The sequence below is a fragment of the Pangasianodon hypophthalmus genome, chromosome 17, assembly GCF_027358585.1.
Source record: "Pangasianodon hypophthalmus isolate fPanHyp1 chromosome 17, fPanHyp1.pri, whole genome shotgun sequence".
Classification (NCBI taxonomy): domain Eukaryota; kingdom Metazoa; phylum Chordata; class Actinopteri; order Siluriformes; family Pangasiidae; genus Pangasianodon; species Pangasianodon hypophthalmus.
This window is the reverse complement of record NC_069726.1, coordinates 2,368,587-2,382,592: the sequence shown is the minus strand read 5'-3', so window position 1 is coordinate 2,382,592 and position 14,006 is coordinate 2,368,587. Positions and strand designations below refer to the sequence as shown.

Here is a 14,006-nt window from a genome sequence, read left to right as displayed (position 1 = left end):
AACATAGTCATCTGCGTACCTTATGTGTATCCAGAGGATTAAAATCTGTGTCCACTAGGGGGCAGTGTAGGGGCGAAGCATCCCTGGCTGTCACTGGTACTTCTTTCATGACTAGCTACTGTTTCTGATTTTGCATGTCAACAGTGATCATGGAGTCAGTGGAGGAGGCTGGCAACACCAGCAGCGTAGAAGGCCATTAAATCAATCTTGTCTTGAAAATGGACAGTATGTCAATCATACTACAGCGCCTCCACTGTTTACGTTGGTATTGCACCAAGTGATGTGTAGCGTTAATTGCACAAGAGATGCTCCAAACGGCCGCAGGTTACATGTGGCAGCCATCTTGTGTAGGTGTATGCATAGTTAAACGCAAGTATAATCCAGGCTTAAGACTTAAAACTCAGTAATATGCATGACCTTTTAGAGATCATCTAGAAATATTATACAGAAGTTTTGTTTGCTATTTGACATGCAGATAATAATATGCAGATGAGCGGTAGTAAAAAATGGACAAATATGCAGGTACCTCGAGGGAGAGTGTGTGCGTTTTCAGACTGTAGAGGTCCCCACTTCTCCTCACACACTCACACACCTTCACGGCTCTCGCACTGCGCGCGCTCGCGCGTGTACTGCATGTGTGTTTTAACGGGAGCGCACGCGAGGCAGGACGGAGCAGCGCATCCGCCTCGGAGAGGAGAGGAGAGGAGAGAAGCGCAGCGGAACTTTCACGCTTTCACGTCGTTCTGGCTCTTTTTGACGGAGAGGATGCTCAGAGGACGCAGCGGCGTTTCCCGAAGTCGCGCGCTTGCACTAACTGAGCTCTGATACGGTTTTTAATGAACCGGGCTCGTCCTGAGCGCGCGATCACAGCAGGTCTTCTCCGGGACTCTCGCGATGTCCGCAACCTCTGAGTCCCTGCTGCTGCTGCTGCTGCTTCTGGGTAAGTTTCAGCTTTTGCATGAGTACGAATTTATAATACATAATCTATCTATCTATCTATCTATTTATTTAATTATTTATTTATTGTTTGTGTGTTTGTTTTTAATCATTCACCTCCCGTATTGCTTTTTAAACACTTTATTTACTTATTTATGTATTTGGTTTGTAGTGTTTTACATACTTTTTATTACCTATTTATTATTTAATTATTTAAAAGATTTATTTAATCCCGTTAATTCCGTAATGGCATGAACTTTTATGCACATGAATCCACTGACAAAAATATTTGCATCTATCTATCTATCTATCTATCTATCTATCTATCACTTCCCATAATGTTTTTTTATTTACTTTAATTACTTATTTATTTGGTTTTTGTTTATATGAATATGGCATCATGCATCTTTTTTTCCTATTTATTTATTTATTTATTTATTTATTTATTTCATTTTGTGACTGCAGTGTCTCAAATGTTTTCCACATTGCTGACTCTGTACAAAAATCCTTTTTTTTAAAAAAAAAATTTAATTTATTATTATGTTTATTTACCCATTGCATTAAGATACATACTTTCAAACTCTTTTACTTTATTACTTATTTTTACTTTTTTTCCTTTATTTACTTTATTCGTTTTATTAGTATGTTATTATGACACATTTTGTAAGTGTTTGCAACTATTTATTCTAATATTCATGCTTTTATTGTTTTGTTTTTTCAGTTTCATTACATTTTAGGCAGTGGTACTGTTTGACTTTTTGCTTCAGTGAATCAGTGAATCAGTGAATCAGTGTGTAGGTGTTGCTCGTGACTGGCCCACCAGCTATGATTTACTTTTGAGCTGTTGTTTTATTAATCAGCATCGTGTATCACCCTAAAAGTTGAAGATGGATGGTTTGTGTGGTTCTGTGATTTAGCGCTCTGCCTCATGGTGCAGACTTGCCGACATTACGAGACTCCGTTGTTGAATCATGACCTGACTCAGGAGCCTGGCTTCATGCCGTCGGGAATTTCAGCAGGGGACACGACTGTCCATTAGGGCAGAAGTGTAGAACTGCCTCAGCCGTTTTTACAGATGGACTCGCGATCTGCCGTGGCAGAGCTGAAAACACACACTTCAGATTCTGCAGTAACCTCCATCAGCTGTGGACCTGTATATCCATGACTGAACAACATTAGGGAATTTCAGTGCTTACACCCATACACCTGATCCGACCTGTCAGTTCATCCATATACACTCAAACTCAGACGCTCAAAGACACGCCCTTCAAACATTCCTCACGTCCAGTGTTTGAATCTATTCCAGCTAGCAATATTTTTCTATATATGACTTTTAGGGGATGTCCACACTACCTACACCACCCACACCACCCCACAATGTCCCACACTGCCCCACACCACCCCACAACGTCCCACACTGCCCCATACCACCCCACAATGTCCCACACTGCCCCACACCACCTACACCACCCACATTGCCCACACTGCCCACACCGGCCCACACCACTCCACACTGCCCCACACCACCCCACACCACTCCACACTGCCCCACACCACCTACATCATCCACACTGCCCCACACCACCCCACACCACCTACACCACCCACATTGCCCACACCACTCCACACCACCCCACACCACTCCACACTGCCCCACACCACTCCACACTGCCCCACACGACACCACAACGTCCCACACTGCCCCGCACCACCCCACACCACTCCACACTACTCCACACCACCTACACCACTCCACACTGCCCCACACCAACCCACACCACTCCACACTGCCCCACACCACCTACACCACTCCACACTGCCCACACCGCCCCACACCACTCCACACCACTCCACACTGCCCCACACCACCCCACACTGCCCCACACGACACCACAACGTCCCACACTGCCCCACACGACACCACAACGTCCCACACTGCCCCACACGACACCACAACGTCCCACACTGCCCCACACCACCCCACACCACTCCACACCACTCCACACTACTCCACACTACCCCACACTACCCCACACCACCTACACCACCCACATTGCCCACACTGCCCACACTGGCCCACACCACCTACACCACACAACCTACACCACACAACCTACACCACACAACCTACACCACACACATTGCCCCACACCGCCCCACGCTGTAACTTTTTCATTTTCTGGCATCTTCAGGACAGAGGACTTTTCTTTTCTTGGTAACATGACAAGCAGCATTTTTTTTCATTATTAACATCAAGATAGAGATGAAAAGAGAGGCTGGTGAGGGAACGACTGTTTTTAGCTGCTATAAAAAAAAGTGATGCTGTGGTATGAGAAGAATAAATCACTACTGGATGTGCTGTTATAGGAAAACAATCAACTGTGGGGTGGTAACAATAATTCCGCTACACCGTATCTCACAGCACAGCACATTCTCTGTGTCCAGCACATGAATTCTCATGCCTTAAGAACCTGAATTGTTCTCATCCTGCACAAATATTGATTTATTTTGTTACTGCAGTCCTGCACATTAAACAGTGAATCAATTTAAAGAACAAGTTAAAGATGAGTTAAGGTCTATATTTAGAGACAGATCTCCAGGGAGGGCCGGAGTATCTGTCAGATGCAGTGAGGACACAACCAGAGGTTAGGAAGTGACATCTTGCTGCACACTAGCCCTGCTCTCTCCTCTCTACTCTCTCCTTTCTTTCGCCTGTGCTCTGGGTTCCTCATCCAAACGACTGGAATAACAACAGCGAGAAACAGTTGAATAGTTAAGTGTATATATCGGCTTGGCCTGTTTGACCCTGCGTGTTTGTGCCACGACCTCTCGAGGTGATTAGCATTAGCAGCAGGTTCCATGAGGTACTTGGAATGAGAACAGCTTGGCGTCTGACCCTTCATTACTTAGTCATTCAGTTTTTTTATGTATGAGCCAATTAGCTTGGTTTGACTCCTTGTACTGGAGTAATGCTAATGCTTTCTTGTTGGTAAGGCTAGCTTCTAGGTGCTGCTAACGCTAACCCTGCGTCTAAATGTAGCCATTTGTAACAAATGCAAATTTTTTTTTGTGAAATTGCAATCATAATAGACTACTGTGTTGCATATTTGTATTAATAACCTACAGACCAGAATGTGATTTGGAGGCACGGCCTTTGTGTCCGTCAGTCTCAGTGAAAGAGGTGTGGCCTTTGTACCTGTCAGTCCCAGGAGGCGAGGCATGGTCTCTGTACATCAGTGCCAAAAAAGGAGTCAAGGTCGCTGTCTCCGTTAGTCCCAGTGAAGGGGGCGTGGCCTTTCATTTATATAAAAATGTGTGTGTGTGTGTGTGTGTGTGTGGTTGTGCCAATGGAGCACAGTCTGTCATACACATCAGAGGATGTGTGTGATGATGGTGTGTTTCTGGCATGAGGAAGTGTGTGTGTGCGTGTGCGTGCGCGTGTGTGTGCGCGCATGTGTGTCTGGTGGGAGGATGTGGATGCCACTCTGATTTGGCCGAGCACTCTGACACGGCTCTCGGTGAGCAGTGTCCCCCCGCTGAGACGTGCTCTGCTAATTAAAGACAGCATTATGTCCCTCTGGGGACTCACATACACACACAGACACACACACACAACCACACACATACACACAAACTTAAACATGGAGTATGTGAAGCTGGACTTAATACAGAGAGTTCAGAAATAGCCGTTAGCGGCCGCTTTTATTAGAAAGCACACTCCGCAGGAGGGATGCGCTGCTAGAACTACTACGACTCCCAAGAGTGAAGTTCAGAGAACTTTCATAAAAGTAGCCCACACACACACACACACACAAACACAGAATCTTATCACTCGTAGCTTCACGTTTGATCTTCTTGAAGTTCATCTTGTCCATGGGGAAGCTTCTGAAGCATGTCCCCATGTAAAGCATCTTGGAGGCAGATTGTGGCTTTGCTCAGTGTGTGATGTTAGATTACAGATTTTGTAAACGTTACTAAACATGGATCTTGACATGGAACATCTTCAATGATGTGTACACTTCTTAAACAAATATTTGATCAAAGAGAAAAATGTACTCAGATTTCTCTGAGTCTGAGATTTTAGGGCTGTGTGTCTCTTCAAAACATGATACAATGAATGAATGAGACACATACAACAACAAACATGTGATTCAGTATTGAACAAACTTCACTTCGTTTACTAGATCCTAACACAGGTCACGCCTCCTTCATTGTGACTGACAGACACAGAGGCCACGCCTTCTTCACTAGGTACTGACAGCCACAGCAGCCACACTGTCTTCACTGTGACTAACAGGCACAGAGACACCCCGTCACCAGGTACTGACAGGCACAGCAGCCACGCCCCTTCTTTGAGACAGACATGTACAACGGCCACACATCCTTCACTAGGTTCTTACATGTAGAGCGGACACACCACCTTCATAGTGACTACACCTTCTTTACTAGGCAACTCAGACACAGCAGCCACACCCCCTCTTTGAGACTGACATGTACAACAGCCACGCCTCCTCCATAGTGATTGAAAGGCACAGCAGCCACGCCCCCTCTTTGAGACAGACATGCACAATAGCCACACCTTTTTCACTAGGTATTGACAGGTAGAGCAGCCACGCCTCCTTTGTTGTGAACGACTAATACAGAGGCCACACCCTCTTCACGAGATACTCACAGGCACAGCAGCCATGCCCCCTCTTTGAGACTGACATGTACAACGGCCACACATCCTTCACTAGGTTCTTACATGTAGAGCGGACACACCACCTTCATAGTGACTACACCTTCTTTACTAGGCAACTCAGACACAGCAGCCACACCCCCTCTTTGAGACTGACATGTACAACAGCCACGCCTCCTCCATAGTGATTGAAAGGCACAGCAGCCACGCCCCCTCTTTGAGACAGACATGCACAATAGCCACACCTTTTTCACTAGGTATTGACAGGTAGAGCAGCCACGCCTCCTTTGTTGTGAACGACTAATACAGAGGCCACACCCTCTTCACGAGATACTCACAGGCACAGCAGCCATGCCCCCTCTTTGAGACTGACATGTACAACGGCCACACCTCCTTCACTAGTTAGTGACAGACACAGAGGCCATGCCTCTAATTGACTAACAGAGAGACCATGCCTCCATGATTTGTACTGCAATGCACAGTGGCCCCACCCCCTTTTTGGGACTGAGACACACAGAGGCCACACCTCCTCCACTGTGATATGAATAGCATAATAATGTACTTGACCACTTTGCTTAATAGATATAAAACAAATGCATAAATGAAATAATTGTTTTTTTAGCTGACCAAAAAAAAAAAAATTAAACACAAGTGTGATACAGTCGAAAGGCTCAATTTCATTAAGGAGTTCTGTTTAACGACTCGGAAACAAACCGAAATAGTGGCACCATCTGTTCAGTCCCGGCCGAGAGGAATGAGAGAGAGAAAGAGAGGGATGGAGGGGAGGAAAGTGCTAACATTAACTCTCTGCAGTTTAAGCTCAGGTTAAATGCGAAACATAATAAACAACTACATCACACACACTAATTAATCACTGTTTTTTGGCATAAAAGCTTTCGGCGGTTTATCTCTCAGATAAATGAGCGTAACGCTAATCGTCTGCGTAGGCGATCATTCTTAATCTTGGAGACGAAGTGAACCTTCGTGGCCACACACTCTGCTCTTATCCATTTCTCCAGAAACACAATATTTGAGTTCAGGGTGGCCGAAAAGAAGCACATGCTTTTAATAAAGCTGTGTGTTTTCCCTATAAACATTCTCCTCAGGTAGCCTGGAGCTAACACTCCCCTTCCCCCACCCCCGCCGAAAAGCAGACCCGCCAAGCTAACTCATAAATCTGAGGAAACATATTTTCATAAACTTTCGCAAATACTACAATTCACATGTTTCTGTAGAACATCAGCCATGTTAAATAAAGTCCTCATGCTAACAAACTATTCATTTTAAGTGTAATTTCAGTAGTTTACAGTCTGAAAATATTAACCATCATGCACTGTAATGCACTATGCAATGTACATAAATTGTAAAATAGAGCTAGAGATTATAGAACTGTTCAATCTGTCTAAATTTAGCTAAATATCTTGATTTCTATAAAATCTAGCTAAATACTAGCTCAAACGGTAACTGCTAAATAGACATTGGCCACTAAGAATACTGGTCATGAGAGCTAGCAATGTCGCCATGACAACAAGCATATATAGTGGTTTAAAATTAGCTTTTTGCTAAGGGACAATAAGAAGAACGACTGACGAAGATGAGGTGTGCGGTGTGAGGTGTGCTTCATCAGTAGCATTACGTTAGCATAACTGTTGCTGTGGTAGCAAGAGTTTTGCTAACATAATGCTAACATTAACACTATGGAAGATTTTTCACAATTTTTCAAGCAAAACCATCTCGGCATCATGTCGTCACATTATTTTCTTGTATCACCTCATATAAACTAGCCTGCTAGCTATCAAAATATTAGCTAGCAATTAAATAATCTACAATAACACACAGTTATAACTTTGAAACAATGCTCCTTTAGTTAAATAGTTAAATATTACTATAAAGTCGCTGTGGTCTGTAGAGCTAGATTTTAGCTCACACACTGTAGCAATACGTAGTTATGCTATCAAACTGCTAACATTAGGCTTTAATGACTCATATAATTCAGTTATGACTCAGGAAAATAATCTCTGCTTCACATCCTGATGTTCTTCGCTTCTGTGTCATCTCTTATTTTCTCATACATAGCCTGCTAGCTAGCAAAATATTAACTAGCCATTAAATAAGCTACGATAACTCAAAGCCATGACATCGAAACAATGTTCTGTTATGTTTTCTTCACTTCCATACTTTATTTACTTACCCTAGAATATGTTCTAACAAAATCCTTGAGTGTTACGGTGTAGCTTGAGTAGTTTAAGTATTACCCATAATGCACTGTGAGCAGTGAGAACTGTGAGAAATGATATTACTGTCCACTCGGTCAGAATTTAGCCTCGTGTCTTGATTTATGTAAAGCGCTAGCTTGTGTGCTAACTTGTAATTATAACATGGCTTTCAGAAATCATACCACGGCTCCTGTCAGGATTCGCTCACGCTACATTTCAGCTAAGCGTAGCAAGAAGGTGGACTTTTTTTCTTTTTAACTGCGTCAACTGTTATTTTGTTATTATCGTCCAGCTACAATACCTCAACATTATAGGTTAGCAAAGTTATTCATTGTTTCTTGACTGTCTTTATTGTTAGTTCCAGTGCTAGCTTTAAGGATCCACTTTTGCTTTTGATCCTACAACAAGCGCACCATGTGGATGCACACAGGTGGTTTGAATTATGTAAAAAAAAAAAAGAAAGAAAGCATTTAAGGAGAGTGAAGCAAATCGGCTCTTCCTGTTTTCTCCTTCTCAGTCTGGCAACAATCTGGGCACTCATCTCACACACACTTTTTGGGTTTTGTGGGCAGCGAGAGTCTGTCATGGATGCACTTCAGAGCAGAAATGAACCTCCTACAGAAAGAATGCAGGTTGCACACGGTTTCCTTCGGTATTGTAAAGAAGGTGTGGCTTTTCACTCCTCTGAACACTTTTTTATTCTGTTAAAACTGAGTGGCTGCTTTAAATGTGGGGTTGATTCCAAAATTGGGGTGATATTTACTGTACTGTATGTAAAGTAAAGATAAAAAAAAATAAATACAGCATATGAGAATGTTTTATGAGAAAGATTTTTAAAAAAATCATTAATAGATCTTCATAAACAAAATGTTTTTGTCTGTCTCAGCTTTTTATAACTACACTTTATGCTGAAAAAAACACATTCACCCCTATGGAATATATAGAACATTCCACAAATCACATGTTGAGCAGTTATTTACATCATGTGAATTTCCTAAAGATCACGAGAAGAAGAAACGTATTTTCATTAAGTTTGTTTTTTTCTATATTTTCAGTAGTACTGTGGTATTGATTGACGGGGTCACTTTTGCATAAGCACAACAAATACTGATATAATTGATTAAAACTCAATGATTAGATTAAAAATAAATTAGCAAGAATACTAGATAAGCACATTTTGTGTATTTGCTAATGCTATGCTAAAAAAAAAAAAACAACGCAAAGAGCAAATGCAGCCTGTCAATAATGATGCCTTAAAAAAAAAAAAAAAAAAAAAAAAACAGAGTGCCTGAGACATTGATGGTTAAAAACATGTTTTTTTTTAGATTCAGTGTTGAAAAATGATTTAATAAAAAAAGTACTTTTTTTTTTTTTTTTTTTTTTTAAATAGGAGTGACCCAGATACACACCCTTAAAAAATACATCCTTGTTTATGGTTCTGTTTTCAAGTTTTTTTTTTAATTAAATGTACATGTTATTTATTTATTTATTTATTTATTTATTTTAATGCCTTGGCTGGCCTAGCATTCATCAGCAGACACACACACTTCCTACACACAGCGCCTGCTCGGAATAGCTTGCATCGTTGTGAAAGCCTTTATTTGAGCGGGCAGTCTGGTATTATGTCAAAGCCGGTGGTTAATGCAGGTGCCGTTGAGTTTCCACCACCTCTCCGCGTTAAGCCGTCAGATCTCCCGTGTTTATTTTGGGCTCCTTTACCTTCCCGCTCATGCTGTTTGACAGCGTAACTGCAGTGCCGGGAATGGCAAAAGCCGGAGGTCTCTGCGTGTGTGAGTGCTCTAGCTCGGTGTGTGTCCACATGTGACATTTAGAAAACAATGTGCCATTTAGAGTACAGGACACGGGAGTGACATTTGTGTTAGACTGCAGGAGACGTCTAGCATCGAGGTTTAAAATAAATGATTTTCATAGGCTGCAAGGCAAATCACAGATTTATATTAATGCGCACGTTCAAATACATTACCGTTTCTATAGTAACAGCTCGTTCACAGGGACTTGTACGGTGGACGCTGCACCTAAGCTAAGTAAGAATGAGTTCTGTTTATGTTTCTGTTCTGTTCAGTTACGCATCCTTATTTAACATTTATGAAAGGAGTCTCCAGTGTCAGTAATGGAGTTTACACTTTGTAGTTTCTCAGTCACATGACAAGCTGCGTTTTTTTCTTTGTCTAAATACCTTCAAAAGAGAAAAAAAGTAAGGTTGATGTGGAAAACGTTTATAACCTAAGTGAGAACAGGAACCTGTTTCATGGACATTCCACAAAATTAAGTGTAACTATAAACGGATAAAAAGTATGACATCACGTTTGTTAATAAAAAATGGTTAGTGTTAGCATGTACTGTGGTATAAGAGGAATAAAACACTTCATGACATGCTGTTATTGGAAAATAATCAACTGTGGGGTGGTAGCAGTAACTCTGCTTCATCACACCACCCTGTTGTTGATTCTTTTCCCATAACAGCATGACATGGAGTGTTTTATTTCTTCCATTCTGTTCAATTCCATAACTTTACAGTACATAACTTTATAGTGTACAGTATATTAGTTTTATGTTTATATCCAAAGTGATTTGTAACTCAGTCAGAATCCAGGTACTAACCGAAGCAGTTCCAGCCGGTTAATAAACCCACAGCCTCATGCGTTCTCTATGATTTCAATGAAGAACTTCTAATTGGGCGAGTGGACATCTTCTTACAACACATTAGCCTCTGCACTAGCATATATAACCATATGCTTTGAGCTCTGTTAGCCTCTGCGCTTCTGACACGGAGCTAAGTTGAAGCGCAGGACGCCTCTGTTCCATAAGCTGCTCGTTAACAAGCCAATTAAATCCACCCAAGCTGGGGCTGGAGGGTGCAAACGGGGTTAAAGTGCTGACTCGGCTAAACTGCTGCTGATTCTCACAAAGGAAACAAAAAAAAAAAAAAAAAAAAAAGAGCGCAGCTTCTTTAACACTTAAGCCGCTTACTCTTCTTATCAGCTTGGGTGTGATCTGAGAGAGGAATCATATTAAGCGGTTTTGTGCTAACACAGCTTGAGGGATCACTCTTCGCCAGGATGATAATTGCCCGGTGTGTGTTTTAGCCGCTTAATAACACGAGCGGCTTTGTGGAGCGGCTTTATAGGAGCGGCGAGCTACTCGCTGGCTAATGTGGATTTGGACGCGACACAAGTCGTTCATCCATCCTGTTCACTATTAGCATTAGCTATTGTGTTCTGTTCTATTGAATACTATACAGCTTTATTAGTTATAAAATGTATGACATATCTAATCTTCCCGTTCTCCACCACTCACATTTTCCGCCATTTTATTCCACCTGCTGCTTAGCTGATGTTATTGTGTAATGTAATAGCCTAACCTTACCAAACTTAACATGACTAGCAACGTACTACAGCAACTATGCACTAGGCACTCACGAATGTTAGCACAGTGCTGCATTTAGCTGTTTAGCTTAGCGTTGCTGTTTAGCTTCTGAGTGACTACTGCAGCTAGTCTTAGTCTAGACTCTCAGTTGTGTTAAAACATAATTAAAAAAAAGGATTTAAGAGGATTGTTAGCATTTTCTAGCCTATTTCTGCCTCTTAAAAACAGTAGGCTACATCTGTGTGACATTTTTCTAGCTATCTAGACATAGTTTGTGTGTGAGATCACAACATATAGAGAGTTGTTCCCAGTGTCTAGAAAAGCACAGTGTTATCTCTTAGCTAACAAGACAAGCCATTTTCTGTGACATGACCGCTAGCTTGGATGCTGTAAGCCGGGTTTACGTGGGCGCTAACAAGAGAAAAGCCAACACAGCGTCCTGGAAATGTGCTAACGCTGTGTTGCTCTGTCGCTTCACTCCCTCTGTGCTGTTATCCAGGTCATCATTACAGGCCGCCTTCTGTCCACCCGCCTGCTGAGAAACAAGACACCTACCTGAGCGCGCACGCACACACACGTGCACACACGTGCCCACAGAGTGCAGTATTTCATTTACGCCTTACAGCTCCTGTCCATAATCACTCACTTTACTTCTCTTATCACTCTATTCGTGAGAAATGAAAATCATTCCTGCTGCACGTCAGTACGGCGCACTTCCACGGCGGCCATGTTTCACTCAAAAAGCACTTTTTATGGAATCTCGGGTAGTCACAAGTTTTCTGAAATCCACTGCAGGGTCACGTGGAAAAAAACTGTATACTGTATTTGTGTGTGTGTGTGTGTGTGTGTGTGTGTCCTTCCCAAGATGAACTTCAAGAAGATCAAATGAGAAGCTAAGAGTGATGACATTCTGTGTGTGTGTGTGTGTGTGTGTGTGTTTATGGTGTGTGTATGTCATAAGTCTTCTTAGCGCTGAAAGGTTTACATGTGGTATTGTGCAATAATGGAAAGAGGGATTTGAACACTGAAAGTTGCAGCTTTATGTCTGACTGTTACAAAGCGTTGACACTGTAGACTCCTTCCATAAATGTTATATAAACATGTCTTTACAAAAAACTTCACCGTATCAAGGATTATACACATTTAAAAAAAAAATCAATTATGTGGAGCTGTACAGGTCCCTGTGAATGAGCCGTTGCTATAGAAACGAGAACGTATTACAATGTATTATACAGTAAAGCTGTGGTTTGCATTTGCACTACCGTCAGAGCCGCTATTATAGAAAATGAATCAACACCTTCTGACCAATCAGAATCGAGAATTCAGGAGTGCGGTGGTGTAATGAAAATTATTATTAAGGGTGTTACTGACAATTCTGTGATACATGGAAAGGCAAGACAAATGAAGAAAAGTCTCTATGATGGTTTTTCAAGGTGTTGAGACAATCCCTCACTCGATCTACACCTCTCTCTCTCTCTCTCTCTCACTTTGCTGTATGATCTCGGGTGCATTGGATTCTCTGGTATCGAGCGCTGCCTGTACTGCACACTGCCAGTAATATAACCTTCTCATCACCTTACTGTACACACTGCGCTACTCTGTGTGTGTGTGTGTGTGTGTGTGTGTGTGTGCGTTTTGATGAACAGGGCACCTCTGTGTGCTAATGAGAGGCATGACTCAGCTTACATGCTGCGATCAAGCTTCTCACGTCCTGCAGAATGCTGACGTGGCAGAGAGAGAGAGAGAGAGAGAGAGAGAGAGAGAGAGAATATATTCCTATGAAGCTCAAAGAGAAAAATGAAATGATGGATAGGTGTCCTTTTCTGTCAAAGCCTTTCCCACCATCTGTACATCCATCTCCTTCTTCCTCTGTCTCTGCTTCTGTTTCTTTTCCCTGCCTCTTCTTCTTTACCTCCATCTCTCCTTCTTTACTTCCTCCATCTTTGTGTCAGTCTCTCTTTCTTGGCTTCTACATCTGATTCTATCTTTTTATTTACGTCCATTCCTTCTTTTCTTCTATTTCCTGCCATTTTCTCCATCTTTACCTCCATCTTTTCTGTTCTCCACCTTTGTTTCCATCTCTCCTTCTTTACACCGATTTCTGCCTCTGTTTCCTTCTTTTCTCCCACCTCCACCCATTTTACCTTCTTTGCCTCCATTTTCTCTACTTTACATCCATCTCTGCATCATTTTTCCTCCACCATTGCCACCCTCTCTCCTTCTTTACCCCCATCCTTGTTTCTTGTTCTTCTCATTTACCTCCATCTCTCTGACTCTTACTTCTTCTTTATCTCCATTTATGCTCTCTTTCCAGTCTCCCTTCTTTCTTTTTATCTCCATCTTCCTTTCTTTAACTCCATATGTTTTTCTATTCTTTTTCTTCATCTTTGCCTCCATCTCTACTTTTTTATGTCCATCTCTGCCTCTATCTCACCTTCTTTACCTCCGCCTCTACCTCCCTCTGTCTTTCTCTCCCTCCATCTCTGCAGTGTTGGCACATCTCTCTCATAGTTCAACCTGTTCTAGCACTGCTGCTGCACTCTCGTCAAACCTCTCTCTCTCTCTCTCTCTGTCTCTCTCTCTCTTTCTCTCACTGTGATACTTCCTTGCTGTTCAAAGACCCCATTATTACTGCATAATCTTGTCCTCCATCTCTGACGTTTTTATGAGTGGATACACTCTCTTGTAATGAGCCACACACACACACACACACACACACACAAACAAACAAACACACACCGCAGCGTTCGTTGCATCATGTGGCTACTGTAAAATCCCCATGAGTGAAA

The 14,006-nt window shown here is 42.2% G+C and overlaps 1 protein-coding gene across 1 annotated transcript in view; it reads left to right on the top strand.

Moving 5' to 3' along the window:
- The first annotated feature begins 624 nt into the window (after window positions 1-624).
- The window catches only part of LOC113544897 (CXADR-like membrane protein), a 42,650-nt gene continuing 29,268 nt past the window's right edge, over window positions 625-14,006 (top strand). Inside the window, 1 exon segment of the mRNA XM_026943962.3 lies at window positions 625-940. Coding sequence (XP_026799763.3) covers window positions 895-940 — 46 coding nt within the window. The 5' untranslated portion in view covers window positions 625-894.